The sequence below is a fragment of the Saccostrea cucullata genome, unplaced genomic scaffold, assembly GCF_032062105.1.
Source record: "Saccostrea cucullata isolate Sc308-1 unplaced genomic scaffold, CSIRO_AGI_Scuc_v1 ctg1015, whole genome shotgun sequence".
Classification (NCBI taxonomy): Eukaryota; Metazoa; Mollusca; class Bivalvia; order Ostreida; family Ostreidae; genus Saccostrea; species Saccostrea cuccullata.
The window spans coordinates 138,722-165,808 of record NW_026924329.1 but is presented as its reverse complement, the minus strand read 5'-3'; the positions used below and the strand labels follow the sequence as shown (position 1 = coordinate 165,808).

At 32.4% G+C, this 27,087-nt stretch overlaps 1 protein-coding gene and 1 pseudogene across 1 annotated transcript in view; both read left to right on the top strand.

Annotated features, from left to right (window-relative positions):
- Positions 1-6,069, top strand: part of LOC134266221 (E3 ubiquitin-protein ligase rnf213-alpha-like) — a 57,678-nt gene extending 51,609 nt beyond the window's left edge. The window contains exons 21-26 of the mRNA XM_062748452.1: positions 1,182-1,404; positions 1,510-1,584; positions 1,772-1,963; positions 2,547-2,636; positions 3,064-3,269; positions 4,516-6,069. Of these exons, the coding sequence (XP_062604436.1) occupies positions 1,182-1,404; positions 1,510-1,584; positions 1,772-1,963; positions 2,547-2,636; positions 3,064-3,269; positions 4,516-4,708 (979 nt within the window). The 3' untranslated portion in view covers positions 4,709-6,069. The remainder of the gene's footprint in view (positions 1-1,181; positions 1,405-1,509; positions 1,585-1,771; positions 1,964-2,546; positions 2,637-3,063; positions 3,270-4,515) is intronic.
- A 17,510-nt stretch (positions 6,070-23,579) lies between these two features.
- Positions 23,580-27,087, top strand: part of LOC134266223 (E3 ubiquitin-protein ligase rnf213-beta-like) — a 71,631-nt pseudogene continuing 68,123 nt past the window's right edge.

Genomic DNA, 27,087 nt, shown 5'->3' with positions numbered 1-27,087 from the left:
TTACAAAATATTGCTTGATAAAGAGTTATCGATTAAAGACTTCTGGCCTTTTTCTGCCCCTTATGCGATGAGTCAGCGCTTTTTTCTTGATATCATTTTAAAGATCTTGTTGTTCTGCACAAATGATGTTCAATATGTTTTTACAAAATATTTATACCTTAAAAGATATGATGCAAAATGTCTACAAAAATCACTCGTGATTTGTGTCCTAAATTTTGACCCCTACCGAGCTTCCATACTAGGAACTTCCGGAAACTATCCAATCTCCCAGTAACATGGGGACATGTCTTCTATCGTCACTAAAAATTTCAGCGCTCTAGCTCAAACCGTTTTCGAGAAAATGAACGGACAAGGAGGTCCTCTGAATTTTGATAAAAGGGCGATAACTCTAGACCGGAAGTGATTTTCACAAAATCCTTCAGCCGGTATAAACTTCAGATGATTTTACAACAACCCTGAAAATTTGAAGCAAATCCATCCAACCATCTCTGAGAAATCTTCTGCACAAAATTTGTGCAGAAAAAAAGAATAATAATAATAAGAAGAAAAGTGAAAAAGAAACATAAGAATAATAGAAGGGTCTTCCGCTGAAGACGGAAGACCCTAATAAGAAACAGAGTAAAAACAATATGTTCCCAAACTTCGTTTGGGGAACATAAATATCCAGTAAAATCAGTAAAACTCTCGCACACAGGTTTATAAAAGTTCAAACAATCATAATAATAACATAGTTTTTGTTTTTATACCACATAGGGCGGTTTAATTCTTATTTCTCGAATTAAGAATATAAATGATAATAAACGCGTTAATGTCTCCCCGCCTTTCATAACAGCCGTTTCTATGGCAACTGCCATAAAGTTACTAACAAAGATACTTAAAATGTTTTTTTAATTTAAAATATTCATCAAGTGTCTATATTTTTATTTGTAATTTTCAACCAATTCCACTGAAAAATAAATAAGATATGAAGAAATTCCACGAACTTTTGGATCAACCCTCGTACATTTTATTAATACCTCTAGCATTCTTTCATTGTTTTAGATTTCTGAATGAAGAAACGTTTCAACTGTAAAATATACTTACTTAATTTATTGTGCATACATATTGCTGTGAAAATTTATATATACATATTCTTGAATTAAAAATATATTTTATGTTTTTCTCCTCTTTTTATCTAATAGATTTGGAAAACTTCCGAAGGTCAAAGTCAGAGAAATAACTCACGCTCATCTTATTAGCTATCACCCAGACCGGGATCTCCTTCCTTTGGTTATGGCAAATTGCCAATATACATTTGAAGTAGGAAAAGGCACGAAAGTGGAATACAACTTTGCAAATCTGGAAAGACAGTTATCCGATCGGTTTCTGTTTTCAAAATCCGTTATTGACCTGCATCCAAAAGAGGTTTTTTTCTTAATATATTTATGATACATTGATGTGAACATTTCTAATTCTAAGTTTTTACATCACTTTTTTTGTTTTTATCAAAATGAACTTGTCCATTTTCAGTTCGATCTAATGACATATAGGTCAGAATCAACAAATGCCAATGTTTTCCGAGAACTCAGAAAAAAGATTAAGCAGGTACAACTCGTTTTACACTTGAACACCATTTATGTATCGATCTGTTCAGAAAAACGATGCAAACATTTCCGTAGTCCTTATCATAATCGACCATGTGTTTGTTAATGAGGATGAATACAGATTCCATTCCAGAGTTGAGTAGAAATGTTTTTATAAACAATGTTGTATAATAAACAATCTTTAATAGGTTCCTTTGAACACTGCCGTGGCCAAACAGATATCCACCGAGTTCAGAAGATACCAGGATATCTGTGATGCTTTGGATAAATTGGACATTGTCATTAGATTTTTACAGTCGGTTGGAGGCCAAGGGAACACTATGCTGGACGATTTTATGCGCCACTCACTAAAAATGGAAACTACCTTTCTATCCCAGAATGTAAGGAAACATGCCAAGTTATGATACAATGTTTAAAAATCTTTTGAATGCTAGCTGGAGATTTGGTAATAATTTTTAGAGGTTTGAACGTAACTAAACGATTTATTATTCACATAACGTATATCAATATTTTCCTTTCTCTTGCCTTCAAAAGCATTTGAGAAAAAGACTATCTCTATTATTTATTTTCCTGTTTTTTTTTCACTAGTCAGTTTTTAAGCAATATCTGTTTTGTTTTTGCACCTAAAAATTCTCAAAGATCTAAAGTGTAGTTGCAAATATCTCGGTTACACTAAAAAAGTTTACAAATTGGTTATGTTTTAAAAATACAAGTATTTTACAGTTGGAGTGGCTCGACATTGTTTTACTTTTTGCGAGCATATTTTGAATAAAAAATTCTTTTTTTTTCTAAGAAACATTTAACAATATTGTTAGCTGAAAAATCTGATTCGAAATCTTCAAAAAAATCCTTAGATGAAAATGAATAAAGCAATGATTCCTTTATTTCAAAAACTTATTTGTTTGACACAGGTGCATTGTTTTGCTATTTACAAAATATTTTATATTTATGTCTTTTAATTAGATGAGAAAGACTTGTCAGTGTAAACATGTCCAGTCCCTGTGGATTATACTGGCAATGTCAAAAACCAAAAACCAAGCTACGTACAAAAAGGTAATTTTTAATTGAAAATGTTTTATCTGTCTATCCATATCTGAGAGTCATTTCTTAGTTACCTCAATAAAACAAATTTCATTTTGTTTTTCGCTGATTTTTTCCTCACCTTAATGGATGAGGGTGTATGTATTTAAAATGAAAATATTTTAACCTTTTTTATCCATGAATTTTTTCGCAACAACGTAAAGGTTAATCGATTTAAAGTCTGATTGTCTACTAATTTCGAAGTTAAATAAATACTTGGACATTTATCCAATAATTTTATTTACCAAAATGTTTTTGCTATGGTATGTACTTTCAACAAACATGATTGTCTACTAATTTCGAAGTTTAATAAAAACTTGGACATTTATCCAATAATTTTATATAAGAAAACGTTTTTGCTAGGGTATGTACTTTCAACAAACATGAACTTTAACTGCAGGATGTGTTCGAGGGAGTTTCCGATACATACAGACTGGAATTGACAGGTGCTCAAAAAGAGATTGTTAACAACATTTGTGAGGAACTATCAGTTGAGAGACTCAACACAATGATAGAAGTCTTGTATGAATGTATCGTCCTTACCATTGACAGTGGAAGTGAAAATGACATTGAAGATGGAGATGGTATTCCAATGGCTAATTACAGGTAGGTTATAAGTCGACAATTTTTTTTTATTTATTCAATAAATTCTGTCAATTGCCACACCCGAGAAAAAATATTTCAGTACGTGTACAAATGTATTACAAAATAGAATAAACTGTTACGTTTCAAAATGCATCTTAGGTACTTAACTGTTTTGTAACATTAGGGATTGAAACAAAGTTATGATCAGAGAATATGTTGCATGTTTTCACGGTGATATTGTTGATCAAAAATGAGAAGTTCAAATGACTAAAACTGTGAAATTTATTTAAGAAAGTTCATAGTACAGGTTTATTAATTCTGTGGTATTTTAGCTGATATGATCCGAAGGCTTCTTTGAGTTTTTCTGATCCAAAGCTGTCCGTATGTCTGTCTGTCGTATTTTATCAGTAAGCTATTCATATTTTCAACTTCTCAAAAATCACAAGTCAAATTTACCGAATCATGCTACAAAGCAACCTTACGCAATGTTGATTCAAAGGGAGAAACAAATTCAATATTAGTGTGAAGTGTATCTTTCACGAACTAGAGGGATTGAAAAGAAAACAACTAAAAGTAAGCTGCATTTCAAATTTTATCAATATGTTTATTCAATTTATAAGCTCATTAACTACCGACAGAACAAAAATGTTTAACATGGAATATAAAGGGAAAATGGGAAATATTATTGAAAAAAATACTCACCTTCTTAATAACAAATAAATTATTATCATGATTAAAAGAATGTATTCTTAAGGAGGGAAGATTAGGGTTTGTTCAAATCATTACTTACTTCTGGGGATACATGCAGGGTGGAGCCGCAACAGAACATAAACGTTTCCATAGTACAATGTAATATGTAGGAAAAAACTAAGGAACAAGAAATTCATCTATAAATATAGAAGCATCTTCAGATAGTGGAGTTTTAAGCTATGAAAGCATGACCTGTAAAGGGTGTGTTCACAACAGGGCATCACATTTTACCTGAAGAGTATACCTTTAAATGTATTTCTTAAGAACAGTAAAATTATAGTCATATGAATACAAAAGCGTCATCAGGTAGCGGAGATTCCATTTCTTTCTCAAATCATGATCCCTAAGGTAAGGATGGTACCACATGTATATTTTTATCAAACTCTTAAATCATTTAAGAAAGTAATAAAGCCTATTTCGTGCCAACTTTTCTGAAACATATATAAATCTAAGGCCGATGAAGTTGTTACCATGATATTTACATGGTTTTAAAAACTGGTATTTTTCTGTCAAACAGTATCCGGGATACGTTAATGGTATACGTGGAAGACCCAGCCTATGATGTCGATGATACCTTCCTTCCGGATTGGATCAATGAAACGCTGAACAAACTTCCGGGAGACAAAGAAGAACCCGATTGTATTTTTACGTGTCAGTCCATGGATCTCTGGATTTGCCTTTATGAAAACTATTCAAAGAGGAAAATCTGAGCACATAGACAAAGAATATTGTTTGGTGAAATGAAACTTTAAATATGATGAATTTAAGTTTTTTGTATTAAATGGAACACTTATTGTATGAATTACATGTAAACAACATATTCATGTTACTGTAAAAAAATTATTTATTCAAAACAAACAAGAAGTATGATAATTGCCTTTTTGCTGAACCTCCCTATTTATTACTCATATTGCATTTAACGGAAAGAAAAATACTAAGTAATTAAAAGAATAAATGTTTGGTTCGCAACTAAGAGATATGTTGTTTAAATTCAATAGATCAGTATTAATCAAACTTTTTGTGAACAATAAAACATGAACAGAAAAGATTAGTTGAGAAATTGTAGTAAAGAAACCACCCTACTTTCATTTTCTTTTTGTTTTGAGTAGTGAAGTCCATTGTGTGACCATAATACTAACCTCAAATGCTAAAATATAATAATAATATATTTCCAACTTTTCCCCTAAATTAATGTATCAATTTTTAAGTCATTTACTGCATACATTACAGTCTAATACGATAAGAAACGATTTACTTTATTTCAATTATCCATTAAATGACTCTCTTACATGTAAATTTGCAGTAGCCTTTTGTGTACATTCTTTTGTTTTGTGCTTGAGTTTATCTTATAAATGATATAGAGCTGAATATGATGAGAAGATGAAATACCACCTTAAAAGCATCTTGAAAGATCAGAATTTTATAAACAATGTTTATAGACTGGAAATTAAATAGCAGTACTCGGACGTTCATGGTGATGGAGATGGTGTTTATAAAGTGTTTAAAAAATTGACTTAATATCTTAAATATATACATGTATATATTGTAGATTTACATGTAAGGAACAGATGTCTATGTGAGAAAGAAATAATAATCCATGAAGTTTGTTGTAAAATTACGCTATTATTTAAAGATTACTGATATGCATATGATAAAATTAATTGTCTTTGTTGCCTTATGTTAAGTTGGTATGAGGAGTTATTTTCTTGCAAAAAAATAACACGATTTGTTGAAAGATATATGATTTTGTTTGGAAAACCAATGTATACTGATATATCAAATAGTATAAAACATTGATAAAGGTCAGTGCAGATGTCTTTGTTTCAGAAAGGTCTGAATCGGTTTTCTTTGCATTAATTAATTAATATAGGATTGTTAAACATATTTTATGCCTTTCAATTTTTAACCATCAGTCATGATGGTGTGATGATTTCGAAAATATATTGACGCTAATTAAAACTATAATTTGGAGGTCTTGGTGAGCTATATCTTGATATTTTCTATACAAAATATATATTTGGAGCTTGCATACTTGCGCTTTTCATGATAATCTAATAAAATGTGCTTTTAATTGGATTGTTTTCGCATCTTTTTTACAACGTAGAATCTACATGTGCAGCTGTATACATGGCTCCATTCAATTTATTGTATTATTTTTGTACCAGGGTTGATCCGAAAGTAATATCACAACTACTTCATGTAGAAGCAAATATACTTTGAAAATTCGGGAAGTTTCTAGTCTGCTGGGGCGACTTCGATTCGTCCCCGAGTACGTACTCGAGTTACTTGAGTTTCAATCGAACGACCATAGCTACTACTCAAAATACGTCATATGACCTTATGAACTCTACCCAAGCTAACCCAGCCATCAGTAAGATTACTAGAGTTTCGATATGGCGGCGTCGAAAGAAAAACCCGAACGTAGGAATTATTTTTTACTAAATATTATGTTTTGCATCGCTTATCCTTAAAAGCAAACTTCGAAACGCACTTTCTACATGAACGCTTTATAATTTATATGAAATATATATGTTTATTTGATTAGATTTTTCAGGCTTACTGCTCAATAACAGCAGAGACATAAATTCAAATTCGAAACCAAAAAAGTTCAGAGCTGAAAACGAAAAACATTTCAACTGCAGCAAAAGCTATAGAAAAAATTAACTCAACAGATGATGTCAAAATGGACCTATTCGACCGCCTTTTAAAACTCATAGAGGAAATTTATTTTATTTTCGCTACCCTTCAAACTCATATGAGTTCGCTTGAAAACCACATGTTTGTGTAAACATCCGGTCATGTGACGTCAACCAAGAGTTAATACTCGGGTATGAATCGAAGTCGCCCCTGGTTACCAAAATCACGTGACTGCGCATGAGCGGTTCCCTTGCCGTTGCTATGCATAATGTAAATAAATCGCCATTTTCTCCTCGCTTCAACGAAACGCATTCGATCGAATGCATTGGGTAACAATGAAATACCGGTATAAAAATAAAAATTAAAATTTACTTACCTTAGATATCAAAATCATCCATGCTGTCAATACTATTGGGAGACACAATAGGCCATAGCACATTTTGATGTTTCTTGGGCGATGTAGGTTGAGATTTGTCACAAGTAAGTCAGGGGATGAGAATTGCGGGAGGGGAAGGGTGGGTTGTACATAGACTTTATAAAATTTAGAAATTTTAGAAATGGATCTGAGGAGTCTTTTAGCTATTTTTACGTATATGTGTTCAGGCAAAAATTAATGTCATAGAGAGATTTTACAGTACCGCTCACTGGCAATGATTTTTTTTTATCATTGCTCTCCAAGTTAACTCGATCGTGTTTGTGTGTGCACCAGTGGTATGATCAACAAAATGCAGAGAATGTCATATACTTTCCAGCAGTCAGATATTATAGTAGTTCCAGGCAAAATATTCTGTTTGATGATGCTGAGTAATGTTTCTCTAGAACGATCTGTCACGGTCATGAAAAAAACCCACTTCTTTGATCCTCTATATATTCCTCCAAACAACCACACGCCTTCAACTTTTCGTCCTTTATGACATTTTCTTTTTCCAAATTGCTCTCGTCTATTAATAACTTTCCCTCTCCTCCTATCTATCAGATTTCTTTTCTAATACACAGGTTCAAAACTCCCGTGAAAAATTGAACCAGTAGACAATGGTTTTTGCTAGCAATTTCAAATTTGTGTCTGATAGATATTTCACTTACTTTGTGCGCCCACAAATTAGTTATTAAAAGAAATTTTTTCCAGAATTAATTTATGTTTCTTGAACTAGCTCCCAACTGTTAAAGACCCTTTCTTGTTCGAGCATTTTTTGTGAAATCAATCATAACATTTAGTCCAATTAATAACCACTGAATTAAACAAGCTTAATCGGCGCTTTTCTAGTAAATATTCTTTAACTTCACCGGCATTTCATACAATCAGCTGTTTCTGTTTACAAATAACGACACATTTTAGTTTACCAGTGACGAAAATCTCATGAATATTAATCAATTTCTACAGAACGCACTCGAAACAACTTAGAAGTTGACGACATAAAAAGTCGATATTACAAGAATTTAAAGTGTTTAGAAACGTTTTTTCAAACCTCATGTTTTACAAGGAATTCATTTCTGGGCTTATTTTGACGAATATTGCCCTTTTTATTGACACAATCGCTTTATAATAATACACTGCTTTCGGCGGCACATATTTTAGCGCCAAGGGGACCGGCATACTAGATGTGTTCTGAATATTTCTCTAGTCAGAAACCAGAGAGGAATCCTGCCTAAAAGAAAATTAAAATACAATCTTATGTTAAGAACAATTCATTCTTTTTATAATAATGTTGTTTTTGTCACAGCGGTTAAAACACAACAGAATCAAAGCAAAAAATTACGAGTTTGTTGAAGTTTGTTTCTTGATTACGGGGTTAAAAAAGCAAATCTTAGGTATATTTAATGTGATTTATTAAAAAAAGAGGATTATAGTGATGCCTGTTGATAATATGGTCATCATTTTTTTCCCAAAGAAGGCAAGCAACCATCTCTTTGTCCGGGTCAGAATTTCATCTGACATTGTAAACAACATAACGGAATGAAAATACGAGCAATAAACAAAGTTGTTTCAGGGAACATTGCTTTATTAACAACTTCATCCTTGCAGGCATATTTTAAAACCATAATTTCCGTCGCCTGCGACGTGCACTGGTAAGTGTGTCTGTTCTACAATCGTGGAGTAGGACCTGATCAAAAATCACAGATTCGAGTCCTCTGAGGGACTTGGAGACCAGTCAGTCGGATGAGACTGTATAAACTATCAGAATACTGTAAACCAACTTTTATTCGAGTGCGAGAAATTTTCGCGAAGTTCGCGACAGCCTCTTCATCGTGAATATTTCTCGCCGCGAATCAGTCCTGAAAGTCTCTTTGTCTTTTAACAACTGATTTTAAAAAAATGCTTGATTGCGAAAGTTAATCGTCGCGAAATAATTTAACCTCAGTAAATCGCGAAATAAAGTCGTCGCGAATAAAAGTAGGTTTACAGTAGTTGTTTGTACGGAAGAGTTCCCTCATTGCTCAATGGTCCTCAGTGTCGAGAATGGGTATATATAAATTTGCAGCCTTCCGTGGTGGCTTATCCATATGAGTGAAAAATAATACGGAGCGGCATTAAACAACAAATAAACAAACCAAAAACCATGAGTTTGGAATACATGTATGTTATTGTCTGCAGAGATAATGTTGTTCATAACATCATGATCACTGAAAAAGGATAATGCTCTTTGCGCCCTAAAGCAAGGAATCAAACTCGTGATCTCTGTTTACATAGTCTTCTGTAAGTATGTGTTAAGTATTATGCTATTATAGCTATGATTTTCTATCTGGTCCATATAAGTAAATATAAAAATAGATAAAATGACTCAAAAATGTTAACTCAGCTATTTGTTGATTTTAATTTGTAATATTAAAAAGAATTTCACATACATAAACATTGCATGAAACATATTAAAGTAAATAAATAAATACAACTGAAGCACAAAAAACCCAATCTACACCAAGAGGTTAATTTGATAATCAAAAGCAGTATATATTTGGTTCCAAAGCAAAAAAGTACAATATTAAGACTTCATTAAAATTAATTATGTTAATCAATATGTTGATTTACAGCTGTGTGTTGTGGAAATCTTTTTGAAAGTATCATTTAAAAATGTTATGGATATTTCCTCTGTTGATTTCATTGAGTAAATCTAGTTTTGTACAATGTAAGTTTTTTTTTTGGATTATTTAAGAAATAAAGTCAATTTAAGAAATAAAGTATTTAAGAAATGAAGTCCTCGATCTCGAATTGTTGTTTGAAATATAAAAGCCTCGGCTAACGCCTCGGCTTTTATCTTTCAAACAACATTTCTCGACCTCGGAGGTTATTCTGCATCATTCACGAAAACAAGGACTTTATTTCTATTCTGCTACATGTAGTTAGCAGCCCTAAAATAAGACTAATCGTTTTTCTATAGAAAATCGAATTAGGTCACCATGCTGCTTTAAAGCTGTTCCATTTAACACCAGAGTGTAAATTAGTTTGTTTACCTGTGAATACAGTGCAGACAATTTGAGCTTTCCCGTGTCCATACCTGTAACGGTACATAAACTCGTAAAGTTGGGTAAGGCTAATTTTAATGCAGCGAAAGCTCAAATGTACCGAACGGTACATAAACTCGTCCAGAATGTAAGGTAGTTTACAGGGTAGAAGTCCTTTCATTTTTTTAATTTTTTTATTTTTAATTTTGCTAAAGACCAAAGACCCTTTGGGTTAGTCCTCCACTAATATGTGTGATTAGGGTTAGTCTCGCACTAATTACTGTGATTAGGGTTAGTTTAATTTTAATAAATGTACAAAGAGAATATGTACCAGGTCCACATTATAACACATGGAAAGTGTCAATCGCCAAGCTATCTCAGGTCTACAGTAAAGCACACCGGAAGTATCATCTGTCAACCTTCTAAAGGTCCACAGTATAACATATGGAAAGTGTCAACCATCGACCTGTTCCCGGTCGACAATAGAGGAAATGGAAAATGTCAATTGTCAACCGTCGACCTGTCCCTGGTCGACACTAGAACACAAGGGAAGTGTCAACCGTCGACCTGTCCCTGGTCGACAGTAGAACATACTAAAAGTGTCAACTGTCAACCGTCGACCTGTCCCCGGTCGGCAATAGAACATATGGGAAGTGTCAACTGTCAACCGTCGACCTGTCCTAGGTCGACAATAGAACACATGGGAAGTGTCAACTGTCAACCGTCGACCTGCCCCCGGTCGACAGTAGAAAATGAAGAAATAAATAATTCTGTAAAATTACTACGATAAACAATGATGTATGAATATCTTTATATTGTTTTAGTCAAAGAACTACTTTACCCCCTTGCGAGGTGAAATTCATAATTTCAGGAACTTTTATGAATCGTTCATGAACATTCATGATGTGTTCATGAATGGTTCATGACTGGTTCATAAAGATGGTTCATGAACTTTATTCATGAATATATTCATAAAATGTAGTTCATGAACAAATGATGAATAGATATGAATATTGGTAATTTTGCATTTTAAAGACAGAAAAAATGTAGAGTGCAAGGTATTATGAATGTTCATGAATTTTCATGAAGACTAAAGTAATTGACAAAAATGATTGACAGAAAACACTCATTACTCTCATAATACAACTTTTGCATGCAGACGCAATTGTTGAACAAGCCCCTGGTATAATTTATATTTAATAACATTCTTTCACCAACTATCTGAAAAAATAAATCAAGAAATCTTTAAACATTTCGTGTTTTTATTTGATTTTAATTAAACAAACACTGCATCATCATTGACAGCATTTTTTTTTTCAAATTGATGACTTATGTTCCTTCATAATTTAAATTAAACAGTTATATTCATCACAATGTGCGTTAAATAATGTCGTTTTTTTATCACACAACTTTGTTCAACCGAATTTTCTCTAACATAAAACTTTAAACAAATTGTTGGAAGATGAAACATTCTGGAAAAAAAAACTTTGTGAGCTTCGTAAAAAAAACCTTTTATATATTTAGTAACAACTAAAAAATTATATCGCTTGTCTGTACTGTACCGTATTATTCCTGGATCGAAACGCTATATACATTTTAATTTTGGTGCAGTTAAAATGTCAAAAGTTTCCCTTGCTTCGTGTGTAAATGATTGAGCACAGATTGCATGGTTGTTAAGTATCTATGGCATAATCTTCATTCGTATTTTGTAGTTTGAATTCTCCTATATATGCGTCTTCACAGCTCAGAATATTCAGTCTGAGGGCAAGAGATTGTTATTATCATGTCATATGTCTTCTGTTAATGGGGGCCGCCATGCAAACGAAACTAAAATGCAAAACATGTATATAGTTGATGACGTAAAAAATTCGAATTCTTCATTGATAAAACTTATTTTGATATAAAAAATTGTATTTTCAATGAAAAATTATTCAAAAAGTGTTTGTTATTTTTTTAAAACAGAAATCTTGGAAATTCGAAACTAACGTATTTCTCAGCTCTACTGTACATTTTTGAAAAGGCGCAAACTTGAAAACGCGCAAGACGTTGGAAGTTGGAATTTGTAAAGTGGAAGGATCGGCATTTGTGATCTATAATTTGCATAGTCACCGATCTTTCTACACTTTTTAAGAAAATAACAGAATATGAAGAAGGAATTAAAACTATATATGGGATCGATATACTTCATAACTGGTGAGTGACAAAAGATGGAGGCAATCACTGAGTCAGAAATCTGTCTGTTAACGTTACTGTCTATTTGTAAAATAAATTAGTATGTCTTTTTTTAAATGAAAGTTTTGTCTAACTTTGCTTTGAGTTGGGATCCAACCATATAACATACATTAACGTAAAGACTGAGACTCAAAACATTTATAGGTCTGATTGATCTACAAAATGGTGATCCAAGAAAATAGGCTTAAATTCCACTCAAAATGTTTTAATTTGGAAGTGCCTCTGATGCAAAATTAAATGAAACCAAAATGCAAGAAAATACAAAAAAGTCTTAAGTTTCACAATCATGGGTATTTTCAGAAAATCTTTCTTCTTGAAGGAAAAAGAGAAGCACTTCACAAATGTTGATGAGCAGAAGACAAGAAACTCTGGCTGCAAAAAATCCGAGCTCTTGAAAAAGAAAAAAAAAAGAAATGAAAATATGAAGGATATTCAATCAAAGGATCCAAATGACGAAATTCTGGAAATTCCACTTTGAGAGACAATAAGGATTTTTGAATTGACCGTCTCTGCTCGAAATGCTTGAAAGCCCTTAAAGCTGTTACCCTGGTGCTGAACAAACTTTTCTCTTAGACTGGAATTAAAAACTGTTCAATTTCTGGCATTAAAACACACTTTGAAACATGCTGAGGAAGGACCCCCCTCTCCTCTTGATCAAGTAAGGTTAAACATTCTGCAAAGAATTGATTGCTTTTGAATTGAAATTTTTCATACTTTTACCAGGAATGAACTACATTATTCATTTACTATAGTTTAATATGTCAGAATTGTATATTTTAAGTTTTTTAACAAAGATTTTGTTGCCATGGTTGAAAAACAAACAACAATCCTGTGAAATCTTTCAAGATGCTGTATTATAAAACATCTACTGTTACTGTTTTTAGCATGACTTCATGCATTTTCATGATAATATTGCATTTTTTGTTTACAAATAAGCAAGAATATTCATGAATGCTAATGGTTCATGAATTTTATTCATTCATGAACATTCCTGAAAAAAATTCATCAAATTATTCATGAACAGTTCATGAAGATCCAATGAACTTATTATTGGACATTCTTGAAATGACGAATCTTCATGAATATGACTTTTCATGAATTATTCATGAAAAAAAATATTCATGAATATTCATCAATTTTCTTACATGAATGAAAATTCATGATTTGAAAATGTCCAATAATAAGTTCATAGGATCTTCATGAACATTTTTATGAACATTTCGTGAATATAATTCATGAAAAATTCAAAGAAAATTCATGAATTATTCATGATCGTCTCGCAGTGGTATCCTTATATTGGAGTTGAACCGAAAAAAAGTATAAAATAAAGTTTTTTTTTCTTTAGAAACGGTGAATTTTTCACTGTGATAATATCTAGATCTTATAAACCATATAATCTATATATATGATGGTTAATTTATTTTTTATAAATCAAATATGCTCTAAATTAAAGGAAGAGAGAGAGAGAGAGAGAGAGAGGAAAAGAGAGAGATGGATATTCGATTAATAATCAAAAGTACGCATATATGTGTATTGTAAAGGTCATTATAACACATTGACATTCATTTTCCTCGAAGAAATTTTGGGATGTCAAGAAATATTCATTGGAATCTTCGGCCTTAAAATGAATGATTACTTTAGAATGCTGCTCAAGAGGGTTATTAGCATGATGTTTTTTTAGACAGTCTTAATTTTAAGCAAAATTTTTGTTCATGCAATAGGTATTTCGACAGCCCGGATCTTCATCAAATTGCTTACTACTTTCAACATTCTTAGATATGAAGCAATATACCATCATCAACTATATACAGAGTTTATATATCTCAGTTGATTTGTACGCAAGATCATGCCCAGCGTATGTACAATTTCTAAGACTTGACAAACAATTTGAAAAAAAAATACCAGCATTCTCGTTTATAGTCATCATTTGGTACGTTCTATGGTCGATACATGTACAATAACCTTGTCAGCAAATACAATTCATCATCGACAGTACAGTTAAGGTGCACAACTGAAATATGGACAATTTTTTTTTGATTAAATATGTATTCATAATCAGGATGGCGGTTATTTTTAGTACATTATTTATATCGGATAATGTAATTATGATTAATAATTACATATTCAGAATTATCAGATTTTATATTTAGAGATGCGGTAGTCACGTGATTTTAGCACATTTACTTGCAGTTTTGAGGTCATCTATACCGGTAAATTTCACCAGTGCAAAAAGCAAGGGCATAACCAAATTAAAATTCTAAGTTCATTTTATAAATATTTTTAACATACATTATAGTTTCTGAAAAGTGCTTCGATCTTATCTAGTTTCTACAATTTCATTGTTAAAATCATATTTACCGAATGCTGTATTTTTGGCTGGTCAGCGGCATGAAGTATTAATATAATAATATTACTTTCAAGATTTCATCAGCATCGCAGAAATTTTCAGATACCCCAATACCTCTAGAGTTGATTTGTAAAAGCTATCTATGATTCATTGTGTGTATGCCCTTGCACTAGACCATCACGTCACCTTCCGATGTAGATGTACTTGCATACAAATAACTGGAAGTATTAATAAAATATGACATGTACGGAAAATATATTAATACAATCGTAAAGAAGACATTGAATCCAAGTTAATAGCTTATATAAATATCTATAAATAATATATTATTTAATAAAAGAATACATTTTTCGTTGAGAAAATTTTACTTGATTTGCCTTGTGGGATTGCATACGTACGAACTGCGTCAAGATTGACGAAATGACTTCACATAAACAAGTGCATTGCGATCAGTGACTTGTTTATAACTTGTTTTGTGGGATTTAATTTACGACAAAATAGCATGTTGTAGTAAGTTTTGATGTAGTTTAACGGTTTTCTACGGGTTGAAATAGCAAATAGCTTATTTTGTTGCATTTTTAAAAGTATTGTTGGTTTTTTTTATCCCGTACAAATTGACTTACATTAGATGCCCGCGTGGCGCAGTGGTTAGAGCGTCTGCTCTAGAGTCGCGAAGGAGTTGATCCTTACGTCGCGTTTTCGAATCCCCTCTGTGGGACGCGGAGACTTGTCCTTTGGATGAGACCGTATAAACCGAGATCACAGTGGGTGCTGGCACGAAAAAGATACCTCCCTGCTTAATGGACATTATTGCCGAGTTTTGCAAAATTTGCAGCTCTCCACCGACAAGTGGTGGCGTCTCCACATGAGTGAAAAATTCTCGAGAGGGACGTAAAACAATATACAATCAATCAATTTAACAGCTTCTCTCGGTGTATACTGTAGTAATTTCCTTTGACAACGTTTCATTTTTTTAACACAACGTGCATTCACGGAATCAGCAACTTTGAAGCCCCTATGTCTTTCAATGACGTTCCAACTTTAAAAAAAATTGTTCAGATTTTACCAGATAAAGCGTTTTTTCACAGATTATCCTCGTCCGATACAGAGTCTCTGTCACTCAAATACCGCCTGTACCACACATACACGACCTACTTGTGACATAATTTTTGATTCTCTTATCATCTTAAGAGTTTATTTAAAATATTTTCCCAGTAACAAAAATGCATTGTTATCTGCTGCTCTGTGACGTTCTACGTTTCATCGTTTGTGTCGTTTTCAATGAGGATATCTCTTCTCAAATTTATTTCTTTTCAACGAAGAAAAAATATTATGACATAAATGGTAATATGAATCAATGAAACAGTTCTCAAAGTCTAGGAATTTTTTTCCGTTTTTTCTCCAATTTACAGAGGATATATATATATAAAACATTATCATGATTATTTTGTATATTATTTATGAATTACTAAATATTGGCTTGCGCCGCGATCCGAGATTTGCATTTTTAAATTTTTTAATGAAAAAACTTTTGAATTTACTGTTAAATATTACCAAGTTTGAATAAAATATGACGCTTAATAATAAAGACATGAAAGAAGTCCACGAACTTTCCGAACAACCCTCGTATGATGGGATGAATTCACATGACTCAAAAAGAAATAACACTAACAAATATTGTTATTCAAAGCAGAACAACACCTCAATCAAGGACAGATAAGTGTAAATTCTATGTAAGTGAAAAGAAGTGGACACAAAAAACATTATTTTTGTTTCACGGTTGAACATTTTATTTGGTTCCAAATTGGCACAATTCTTTAAGAAATATACAAAAGTGAAATGAGATTAAGATATAAATGTAACAGAAGCAACTAAAAAACCTCCAATCCCATCGTTAACTAAGTGCAGTTATCCTTTTTAATCTTTTTATGTGTTAAAATAAGTCTAATTAAATTCAATGACTTATAAAATTATGTGCTTACGCATAAGACGTACTGGTATTTTTACTAATTGTGACGGCATTAAGAGGTTGCAAGCAAAGTTAATGTTTAAACATAGGTAATCAGAGATTACAGAGCTCACCTCAACGAATGTTGTCTTTAAGTAAGGCAAAGTCACACAATTACCCAACAAAAAGTGTACGTCCAAAAATGCAAAATTTATGCAATTTTGATCTGATACTGGAATAGACCTATATAAAAACTTCAAACTAGTTCTTCATCACGAAAATGTTTTTTATTCAAGCACAAATATTTAGCTGTCAAATAAATTGCTTTTTTGTTCATTGTGAAACATCATCTTTAAGCAATCGCTTAATTTTGGCTTATAAAAGTCAATCCCAATAAACCACCATTAAGCTACCAGGCACTTAGCTGCAGCGTCAACATATACTGTTCGTGTTGGTTATCTCCACACATTTTATTCTATGTGCTTAACGTCCAAACGTCAAAAGGCTACCATTAAGCCGCCTATTTGCTGCAGCGTAACGGTGGTTTAGTGTTAAAATTTATTTATATCACTTTTTGCATCCCTAAAAATAAAGTCGTTCAATTAAGGTTTCATCAAAGGTCAACATGTCCAAAAATTTATTTTTACAATAGTCCCAAAACTATGTAAGGTATGAAATTAAAACTTTTACAGTTTATAAATTTTTCATTGTTTAACATATAGAAAGTATCTCTTCATGAAACAAATACTTGGAATAATATTAATTGAGAAAAATCTTCTCAAAAATGCATATATTTTCAAAAATTACATTTAATTAATTCCGTGCTCTTAGTGAAAACCATCATTGCAGAAACAAAATAATTATGTATATCAATGAAGGGCAAGCTGGACTTGGATAGCCTCTGGAAAGTTGATTTCCCTGTTTATTTTGTCCTCCAAATGTTAAGACTTGAAAGTGAAAGTACATTGCAAATGGCGGATTCTATAGGGGTCTTGTCTTCAGAGACCATTCACGTCCAACTTAATTGCCCTTCAATGATAAACATATATTATTTCTCAAGTGCTGATTTTCACAAAAACGACAGAATTAAGCAATTAAGCAGGTGAATTTTTCATTAAATATGCACATTTTCTGATACAATTTTTCTCAGAAAGTATTTTTTTCATATTTGCTATCAAGTGATACTTTATATGATTAATCAATGATATAGTTATTAACTGTAAACGTTTTGACTTTATCCCACACATAATTTTGGAGCTATTTGTAAAAATAATTTTTTCGACATGTTGACCTTTGACGAAACCTTAACTTATTTCTTCAAAGTTCTTTCTACATCATTTTCTCAAAATCGTATTCAATGGATATAGTTTTGTTTCGCTATTTCTAACATTTTTGTCGATGCATATATAAACTCGGGCACCGAGAAAAGCTTCAGCAAATGCTTTATAATTTGTGCAAGCCAAAAAAAAAAAATAGGTAACATATGTTATAATATTAAAGAGTAGTTTTAGCACAATAAAACTTCAGTCGACCCCCTTAAAAAATAGGAATTTGAGGATGACCCTATCTTTTTTTATTGTTTTTGTAAATCCTTTGTATCCTTTATATTTTGAAGCACTCTATAAATACAAGAAAATTCGTTATTTTTGGCATTTTGAGATGTCCCCTCTGGAAATTGGTACTCTAAGTACTCTCGGAACATTTCTTTTAACAAACGTAAATTATATTGCAGGAAAATGCACTAGGTATCAAGGAGGTGAAATTTGATGAAAAGCATGCCGACGACCGTTAAATATTAAGTTTTATGGCCCAATCACAAGATAATTTAGAACCAATCAGATAACGCGTTGTGTAGAATAAATATAATAAGGCAAAAAAATATGATAACAGATGTTAGCATGCACCGTGAGAGCATGCCTATTATTCTAGTGTGTATATAGAAGAAACAGGTAGGTGGAAATTATGTTCATAAAGTTAATTTAGAACGGTTGAATAAAAACTTATAAATTTGAGGTTAAAATACACCGGCGAACTCATTAAAAAATTTCTGCAGAAAAAAAATGTTTATGTTGCCTATGATATACCGTAGAAAGAGTTTAAAGAACAACTGCATCGAAAACAAAAGTAGCCTGATGAATAATTTTACTCGGAATGAATATACACTTTGTAAGTTATACTTTTCTCCATAGTTTCTGCCAAAAGAAGTGTACACTATATGTTTTGAATTGCCTTTTATTATTATTACGCAGTACTGTTAAGAGTCACTATAAAGAACTCATCAAATTTGTGCGTGCAAAAACGGTAACTTTTTAAAACTGAATTTATTTTTTAGCCGTTTTATTATTACATAACTTCAATACTTACTGATATCATATAGTAAATCCCACTATGTACTGAATTAAATTTGGTAATGGACTGTCACGTGATAAATGCATGGCATGTGTACTGAATGGAGATCATAAACAAATTTCAATATCGCAACCATAGTCAAAATTAAAAATTTAAAGTCATATATGCTATACGAATGCCGAATTTTGTGTGAAACAAAATGATTAATGATTTAAAACACATGAAGTGTAATGAAAACAAATACTTTCCACAAAATTGTACCATAGATGTCGTTGTATCAACAAAAGAATTAAACAATATCTAGGAATTAAGAACTCAGTCTTTTCATGAATATTGATGAAGGAAGTGCGTAAACAGTAGGCCTATATATAGAAACACATGTCCACGGGAAATCACAGACAACGAGGTATGTTGCATTTTGACAACAATTATTAATATAAGGTTAATATGCGTCATAACAGAGAAGATGGTTGATACTGAACACATTAAAAGATAAGTACCATTAAGTAAGACGCTTTCCATCCACGTTAAAAGTGAGTAGTATCTCAAACGGCCTACCTTGTTTTCCTTACGCCACGTGTGTTTATCAATCTAAAAGTAGCGACGGCGTCACGTGATGGATTTATTTAAAAATAGCTATTTTTCTTTCCTTGCAGGATAATAAAAAAAATTATAATTTGATAACTTTGTAAAGCGTTTAATTTTAATGATGTAATTTACAGTATTTTCGTAACTTTTATTGATAAACAAATTATATCAATTTCCAATCGTATTTTTAAAAGGCGCAAGTTATAGCGTGTATACTTTTAAGTTACCATGTGTATATGTATACTTCGTACTTTTGAGGAAGTTCTGCTGCTCTACAAAGAATTCGCATTTATTTACTAAATTACTTTATTTGCTAAAACATATATATAGTAATTTAAAGTAAATATGCTCGTGTCAAACTATGTTTGAATTTTACTGAGTATTTCATGTCCTTATTAAGTCACACTCTCAATTTAAAGAAAACAGCAGCACTTTTCAGGTTAAGAAACGCAGCCTTTATTTATTTTCAAAAATGACTAACATTAAGTGTATGCCCTTGCGAAAAAGCGATTTAATAAGCCACCTCGATGTTCATCATGCCAAACCTGTCACAGCATATAAAATACGTTATTTTTACCAAATCGACATCATGTAGAGAAGTTTGCTTTTAAAAACATTTTTGTGCGGTGTCACAGTAAACATTTCCCGTATAAATAAGTCCGCCCCCTTTTTCAAGCTTTAACAATGCTGCGTATTTTATTACAGCTACTTTGAAAGGTTATCAGGAAAGGTAACTTTATGTTTGAGATCAGCAAAATTTATGACAGCTTTTGTACCCTTAAGAAAAACAAGAGACGGGAATTGAGCGCATGTTTGTTCATGTGACTGAAGGCAAGGTAAGTGCTCAATATTAACCTGTATGACGTTCATGCACTGAAAAAAATCACAATAACGTTTACAGTAAATTAACTATAAAACATTTATTTTGCTGAAACAATGATCCGTATAAAATACTCTGTAGATACCGTTGCGTTTCTTAATTTAGGCGGAATTATGAAGTTTTACACAGCAATTCAAGTATACGCCATTTATTTAGGTCGTATACCACTTGTAAATTCATAAAAAAAAATCTTTAGATGTTGAACCTATCGCCTTAAAAACCCCTTTGACATATACGGAAGCCCATCTTGGCTAATGGAAATTATTTTCTATATGAAGTATTGTGTATTTTTATCAATTATATAATATACCTCTACATTTTTGCCACACGTATAGCTGTACCTTGTTATAATGTGTAAATATTTTATATTTCAGATGAAGGATAAAAAATATTGAATATTTTCATATAGTTTTAAATAAGTAGTCCCTAAACAATATACAAACACAAATAGGTCATGTAAATACGTATCAATGTACTTGTCTTTATTTGGATGATAGTACGAAAACATGATAGGGATTGCCGAGCCATATATCAGATTTTTCGATCAGGTTCAAACATTTCTTACGTTTCAAAACATTGTTTGTGTATTTTGTTCATCTTTCAACATATTTTTACATCTTACATCGAAAACGTTCATTTTTCAACCCGATTTATAGACATATTTCTGCTGTTGAAATTTTAATTAAAAATAATCGTAAATGCTATTGAGCGGTAAATTTGAACTTAAAAAGAGCGACAAAATTTTACACCAATGGTTGATGAAACTAAATTCATGTAGATAAGAATCATCTTCAGTTAGTGTAGATTCAAGTTTGTTCAAATCATGAATCCATTGGTAGTTTGAGGCCACTATGAACAAACAGTTTTAAATGTGGATAAGCAAAAATGACTTAAAAATCATCTCGTGAACAACAAAGCCGCGATTGGTCATACATGTTAATGAAGCATCCTCGGGTAGTGTAGGTTGAGATTTGTTCACATCCTGACCCCAGGGTCCACGATGTGGCGAAAATTGAGTATAAAAGTTTAACAAGGGTAAATATCTACATAAAAAAATTAAAAACCATTTCACGAAAAAATAAAGCCATAATTGATCATATTGATATGGAAGGATCCTCCGGTATTATTAGTTCAATTTGTTAAAGTATGACCCCCGGGGGTAGATGTGGACAGCAATGGACGATCAAAATTAAACAAAGGAATTTAACGGAAAAATCATTTCAAAATTCGTCAAGAACAATAAAGTCATGATTGTTTACATTTGTAATAAGACATTCTCAAGTAGTGTATAGATTTAAGTTTGTTCAAATCTTGACATCCGGTGGGGGGGGGGGGGGCAAATTGAAATTTTCAAACTTATATTGAAAGAGGCCACAGAAGGTCAGGGTTCTCCATGAGCTGTTTTACTGTGTTGCTCCCAACACCGTAAAATTTTCTCCGACACAGTAACGATTCAAATTTCATGCATGCGACACAGTAAAAATTTTGCCGACACAGTAAGAGTTAAATTGTGATAATTAGAAAATCTAAACACACAAATTCTCTCTAACTGAAACTTAAATCAAACAATTCTACCGTCTTTCAATTCAAAAAGTTATAACACTTAATTACTAGGGCGCTTCACCTTGGGTAATCAATCAATTATCTCCTAGACCCTCGCCGGACTTTACGCATGACGGAACAAAGACAAATGAATTGTTTTCACAATTCAATGTACCGGTTAATTGATAGTTGCAATAAAATACATTGTATTATTTAAAATGTCTTTCCTATAGAGCCACGGCTCTAGAATTATGTAAGTCAAACATAACATCGTATCGAAGTCATTTAATAAATTGCCGAAAATTCTGAAATTTCAGCATGTTCAAGGAACTCTTTATAATATTTTACTGTTCTGAAGTTCCTTTTTTGTAATGCGGTAACTCAATCAAGAAACCTGATAAATAAACACGGCAAATCTCCTTTCAAAAATGTTAAGTTGTTCGACTACCGGTCAGAATTTCCTCTGCTTTTCAGAACGTTTTTCCCTTTAATCAGTATGTACGACCATACCATTTGTGTAACGAATTAGTGTTTTAGAAATAAGTGTGTGCTTGTAATCTTTTGCAATTATAATGAATTGTGATTCAGTTGCGAATTTGTTCGCGAAAATACCGCGAAATATTAGTGCTTCGCGTAAACTCTGCAACACAGTAAAATCTCAAATGATGGAGAACCCTGGAAGGTCTTAGAAATATGTAAGCATTCTCTGTTAGTGTAAATTTAAATTTATTCAAATCATTCCACACCTTTTTAGGGGGTAGGTTAGGAACACTAATACATCAGAGCTTTTCAATACTGAATTGATTTTCGCGTTTTTCCTTGCCACAGTGCTCTGGCGAGCGATGTGGCCAATTGGCTTCTTGTTCTTAAGGGGGCCGACTATAGTTTTATTGTGTGAAAACTACAATAGCGAAACTCTTCAATTTTATACCATATATAACTTACATTAACTTCTGTGTACATGCAAAGTTTGGAGGAAATCTCAGGTATTTTTGAGGGACCGTCTCAAAATACAGGTACATTTACAATAGGATTATATAGGAAAATGCCAATTTTTAGCTCTTTAAAGCAAATTATACAAATACTACAATAGATATTTTGTTCAAACGATAATATTTGATGAGTAATTAGGTATTATACAATATATGTAAAAACACAAAATTCTACCGTCTTGTTACTAGAGGGGCATCTCAAAATGCAAAAAAAAAATTGCAAATCTTACTATTTTTATAGAGAATTACAAAATATGACGTACGCAATGGATTCACATGAAAACATAACAAAAATATTGGAGATATTCTCAAATTTCTATGTTTTAAATTTCAAGAGCGTATGTTTATTACTTATCTTAAATAATATTCTTATCACCCCTTTCTTTAAGAGCTACAGATTATCATAACGTCAAAAACACACTGCAACGACATCAACCTTCCTATCAATTGCAAAATCGGTTAGAAAATCAGTTATATCAAATTGTAATTTTTTTTACCTATAATTTCTTAATTTTGTTTATTTTTAATAATTAAGCAAAAAAAGTTGCTTTAAACAGTAAATACGCTTCATTTTACTATGAGATGCGAAATATTGCGCAATGAAAACTATAGTCGGCCCCCATAAATGGAACATGTTTTATTTCATTTCTTTTAGAGGAGAATTAATGGCAAAAAAGGGAGAGTACCATTTGATTGATGATATGGAATTTTGTTCTCATTGTGGAAAGAAAGTTATCCTACCATCAACTTCAAATGCATGCACCATAACCTGTCCAAATACAGTGAAAAATGGGAATAGAGTACCACAATGTAATACAATAATTGCAAATTCACAAAGGTTTTGTACGAAATGTGGCTGGAAAGTAGACCCAAGAGCCTTCCTGTCCGATAGTGTAATGTGCTCTGAGTCCAAAGAGAATGGTCAGTGCTGTGATGCAATCTTGATACCAAGTGACACATCTTGTTATGGATGTGGATGGTCAATAAAGAATAGTACGGTGCTTCAAATGATTTCAAGTAAGACGTTAGAAGGTGCAAGAGTTTAAATTATATTGGCAAATGAATGTTTCTTTTTATTTATTGCTGAATTGGCATAGACATAGAATTGAATTCAAAAAATGATTGTGTGAGACCACAAAAAAGATATTTAAATGTATAATTGTAGACAAAAAATTAAGACACGTTTATTCACATAAGCTTTCTTATACAGATGCATGTATTGCTAACATTCTCGGTGACTAACATGACTAAGCTCTTCGTGTTATTAGCTTATTTGCACCTACACTATAGCAAATAATTTGTGAAATTATTTTTCTCACTCTCATTTAAAAGTCTTTCTGTTTACATTTATCTTTCCTAAAACAATGTTTATTCTTGTTATTATTGAGTTGTGATGTTTCAGATTTTGAAGGCAGCATCATGGGTCTTTCAAGATCTGATATTGCAAAATGCTGGAAAAACTTTGAGGATATTGAAAACGGACAAATAACCATTCAGTCCTTTAACTCGATACAAAAAGAGCAAAAAGCATTTCAAGCAAATATTAAGGAAATAGCTGAAAGAATCGCACATACGAAGTTTGACGAAACTTCCTTCATTATGTTGATGAAGATTCGAAGAAAGGAAATGAGTCAATTTGAGGAAGCTGTGAATGACATACGATTCTTTATTCAGATTTGTAAACACTTTACTGGTAAGTGTTATCATAGATGTAAAATATAATCTAGCCATTGACAATGTATGGTTAAAGGTGGATTGATATGTACATTGTACCTTAATGTTTATGTTTTTGCGCCTTTAATACACAAAGTCATGTTAATATAATCAATCCACTTTAAAAATTGGATGAATTATATGAGATGTTATTGCATTATTATTATAAATTTTTGTTCTTCTGATCAGACTGGGAACAACCAGATCATTCTAAGAAGGAATTTGTGTTCTCATAATTAACGTCCATATATTTTATTTTTACGTAGAAACAAAATGAATTATTCAATGATGCAACAAACACGATGGAAAGATACGGAGATAACGAACAGTGTTCAATCTCAAAGTCCATGAAATAATACAAAATAAGAGCAGAACAAACAGGGACCCCTGAAACATCAGAGGTGGGATCAGGTGCCTTGGAGGAGTGAGTACCCCCTGCTGACCGGTCACACCCGCCGTGTGCTCCTTGTCATGACCAGGAAATAGCGGAGAAAAATCCGTCGTCAATTCAGTGTATAAATAATGGACTAACAATTGGTATGAAAAACGTCAATGGGGTAATTCCTGTCGTCATCCAACTTTGTCACAGGTGTTAAAAGTGTAATACTGTAGATCTTTTATCAATAAAGAGATATACTCGCAATTTTAAAGCAATTCATTAATTTAATATATCTTCCATGATAATGATCATATAAAGTAATAGTCAAAATTGTTATCTCAAACTTGATGGGAAGGAAGAAAACTTTTTTTCGGAGATCTATTGTGCTGCAAAGACATTATTCAGATCGATCCGGAATGTACCAAGAGGTTTAATCAACTTCTCCAAAATTTATATAATATTTCAGTAGAAATTTTTGTTGTCGTGGATGCATTAACTTACGTTATGTGTTTCCCCTTATTTTCCAAGGTAGAGGTAAATGTGTACATAGTTTCTTATGTAATCCACACGTTTATTAAAATCTCTTTAGGTTTCATTTTTTTGTCATCGTGGCACGATTTTTAGCTCACCTGAGGCGAAGGCTCAAGTGAGCTTTTCTGATCAAAATTTGTCCGTTGTCTGTCGTCGTTGTCGTTATCGTCGTAAACTTTTCACATTTTCATTTCTTCTCAAATTTCAACCAAACTTGCTACAAAGTATCCTTGGGTAAAGGAGATTCAAGTTTGTTCAAATGAAGGGCCACGCCCTTTTCCAAGGGGAGATAATTATGAATTTGAGAAAACTTAATGCCATTTTTAAAAAATCTTCTTCTCAAGAACCACTGGGCCAGGAAAGATAAAACTCATGTGGAATCATCCTCAGATAGTGTAGATTCAAGTTTGTTCAAATCATGACCCCCGGGGGTAGGGTAGAGCCAAAATGAACGATCAAAGTTTTACATAGGAAATATATAGAAAAATCTTCCCAAGAACCACTGGGCCAGGAAAGATGAAACTCATGTGGAATCATCCTCAGATAGTGTAGATTCAAGTTTGTTCAAATAATGACCCCCGGAGGTAGGGTGGGGCCAAAATGGCCGATCAAAATTTTACATAGGAATATATAAGAAAAATCTTTAAAAATCTTCTTCTCAAGACCCACTGGGCCAGGAAAGATGAGACTCATGTGGAATCATACTCAGATAATGTAGATTCATATTTGTTGAAATCATGACCCCCGGGGGTAGGGTGGGGCCAAAATGGCCGATCAAAGTTTTACAAAGGAATATGTAGGAAAAATCTTTAAAAATCTTCTTCTCAAGAACCATTGGGTCAGGAAAGATAAAACTCATGTGGAATCATCCTCAGATAGTGTAGATTCAAGTATGTTCAAATCATGACCCCCGGGGGTAGGGTGGGGCCAAAATGGCCTAACAAATTTTTACATATGAGTATATAGGAAAAATATTTTAAAATCTTCTTCTCAAGAATCACAGGGCCAGGAAAGATGAAACTCACGTGGAATCATCCTCAGGTAGTGTGGATTCAAGTTTGTTCAAATCATGACCCCCTGGGGTAGGGTTGGGCCAAAATGGCTGATCAAAGTTTTACATAGGAAATATTGGAAAAATCTTTAAAAATCTTCTTCTCAAGAACCACTGGGCCATGAAAGTTGAAACTCATATTGATTCATCCTCAGATAGTGTAGATTCGAGTTTGTTCAAATCATGACCCCCGTGGGTAGGGTGGGGCCAAAATGGCTGATCAAAGCTTTACCTTGGAGTATATAGGAAAAATCTTTTTTAAAAAATTCTTCTCAAGAACCAATAAGACAGGAAAAATAAAACTTATGTGAAGTTATCCTCAGGTAGTGTAGATTCAAGTTTGTTCAAATCATGACCCCCGGGGGTAGGGTGGGGCCAAAATGGCCGACCAAAAATTAGTTCTCATAGGAATATACAGGGAAATTTTTCAAAATCTTCTTTTCAAGTACTTCAAAGCCATGA